The following is a 2,357-nucleotide window of genomic DNA, read 5'->3' as shown; positions in this document are numbered from 1 at the left end:
AAGACGATGATGGGACACGCGAGCCTGGCATCGGCCGTGGCTCCATGTAACGTGGTTGGGGTGGGCTGGCGAGCACTGTCTGCTGGGCATCGGCGCAGGCTGGGCGATGCTCTGCCCCTGCCGTGCCTGGTGGCAATGCCCGGCTCTGCCGTTGTGCTGGGCAGAGGCCAGGCAGGTCCCTCAGGCTGCACACACTTTCTCCTGCTGGTGCTTCTCAGCATTTCCTGGGTTTTTGGCCCCAGCACTCAACTGTACAAAAGTTAGAAGAACCCCTTAGAGCTGTGTGTTTGTGCCCTGGCTTGAGGCTTTCCCAGGCAATTCTCTTCAGCTGAGTTTTCCCCACCAGCTCGGGTTTGGTGGGTGGTGAGGGGCTCAGCACCTCTCGGGGTTTAGGTCTATGTAACCCTCCTCCAGCCGTGCCCCAAGTGGGTACGCACAGGGATGCTCTGCATCCTGCATCCCCTGGGCAGCAGGGTCAGTCCCCTGCCCACAGCCCTGCCTGTCCCGGGGTGTGCCCGGGGGGACACGCTGCTCTCCAGGGCCCCCACAGCCTGCCAGGAGTGTCCCCCAAATCACCCCGTCACGTTTTGCTCCAGCCACTTCCCATCGCCCTCTCCTCCCGGGGTTTGTGTGCCTCTGGATGGATTTGCTCCCCCGTGCCAGCCCCTACCCACGCTCCGGGTGCGCAGCCGGACTGTTTTCCTCCTCTTCCCCAGGCAGGAGTGCTGGGGTGAAAGCAGCAGCGGGAGCATGTGCCAGGATGAGCCTGGAGAGAGGCACAAGGAGGTGGGGAAAGGAGGCGCACATCATCAGCATCCCTAGGACGAGTTCTTTTATTTGTTAAAAGAGCAGCGGGGAAGCGGAGGGAGAGGGCGAGCGGGCAGCACGTGACACCATGCGGCAGCCTGGGAGCAGGGTGGTCCTGGAGCCGGGGTGGTCTCTGAGCATGGTGGCTGTCCCCATCCTCCCAGGAGCTGGCATCGGGCAGGACAAGCCTTAGCGGAGGCGTGGGCAGCTGGCTGGTGCCAGGGTGGCACGGGGATGCTGAGAAGGTCCTCGATCTGTCCTGGGAGCAGGAGCTCACGCTGGGGAAAGGGAGAGAAAGCAACAGCTTGGGTCTGGTGCTCAGAGTGACCCCAGCCCGCGCGTTTGGCCATCGGTCACCCCACTGGCCTGACGGTGGAGAGCTATGGCAGCTGGACACAGCTCCCTGCCCAGAGCCACTGTCACCGTATCCCCGCTCTGCTACCCGGGGGGGTTCCCAAGACCCTACCGTAGGAGACGGGGAGGGCAGGCCGGGGTGAGAGGCATCTCCTCCCGCAGAAGGATGGGCAGCACTTCTTGTACCGCGGGCATTGCCTGTCGCTGTAGCACTGGTTTGGTGGGTTGAGCAAGGCGCAGGTGATACGGACGGGTGGGCAGGACCAGGCGCTGCCTGCGAGAGGAGGGACCTGTTTGCTCCAGGCTGCTGAGGGGCCCTGGGGAGATGCTCCCCAGCAAATGCCCCCCTCCTCTCCCCTCCCCTCCCACAGGATCCATGCAAACGCAGCTCCTTCCCAGCCCCTGTGTTTTTTCTCCCCGTCCCTTATCCCGGGACATCTCATACCTGTCGGCATCTCTGTCCAGAGGATGAGCATCCCCACCAGCAGGAGGGCGGCCACCGACTTCATGCTGCGTGTCCCTGAGAGGTGCGAGTGTGGAGAGCTGGGGGGACATTTAAACCCTTGGGGAGGATGGGGGTGGGGAGTTGGGCTGGGCACATGCTGATGTTTGTACCTCTTTCCTCTGCCGTTGCGTTGTGTTTTCGGGAAGCTTTTTGCACAAGATACCAACAGGATTGTTCAATTGCTCAAGAAGCAGTTATTCCATTGCACAACTGTCCCCTGCAGCCACACCTGGGGCTGAGGGACAAGCCAAGGGGAGATGGCCCAGGGCTCCATCTCCCCAGGCAGGCTGCAGGCAGTGGAGCTGCTTTCTCCTGGGCAGATACGTTTCTCCAGGTGGTGACCATGCCGTCCTCCCTTCTGTGGGTCCATTATGTGGGTTTCCCTCTGTACCTTGCTTCCACATGGACCTGCAAACCCAACCTTACAGCGTGATGCAGATCAGCGTGGGGCTGCCTGTACCTTCCCAGGGATGATCCTTTGAGGTTTTCCCAGAGGAAACCTGCCCCAGCCCCACACCCTGCTGGCTCCTGCCCCACTGGTGCCATAAGCAAGTGTGGGGAAAGCAGCTTTGGCTCAGGGTGGGGTGAAAGGTGGGATGAATGAGTCTTTCCCAAGCTTTATGGGGGTCATCCAAACCCCAGCATCTTCTCTGGGTGGCTGCTGCCATGCGGGAAGCAGGTTGGTGCTGGA

At 61.7% G+C, this 2,357-nt stretch overlaps 1 protein-coding gene across 1 annotated transcript; it reads right to left on the bottom strand.

Moving 5' to 3' along the window:
* Positions 1–817: 817 nt before the first annotated feature.
* Positions 818–1,686, bottom strand: LOC134522487 (caltrin-like protein 2). Its single transcript, XM_063350194.1, has 3 exons — positions 1,607–1,686; positions 1,274–1,435; positions 818–1,085 (listed from the first exon to the last, which is right to left on the bottom strand). Exons 1-3 carry the CDS (start codon positions 1,668–1,670, stop codon positions 1,081–1,083), a joined length of 231 nt encoding a protein of 76 aa, XP_063206264.1. The 5' UTR covers positions 1,671–1,686; the 3' UTR covers positions 818–1,080.
* Positions 1,687–2,357: the final 671 nt, after the last annotated feature.

The sequence above is a fragment of the Chroicocephalus ridibundus genome, chromosome 12, assembly GCF_963924245.1.
Source record: "Chroicocephalus ridibundus chromosome 12, bChrRid1.1, whole genome shotgun sequence".
NCBI classification, from domain to species: domain Eukaryota; kingdom Metazoa; phylum Chordata; class Aves; order Charadriiformes; family Laridae; genus Chroicocephalus; species Chroicocephalus ridibundus.
This window is presented reverse-complemented; position numbering and strand designations above follow the sequence as displayed.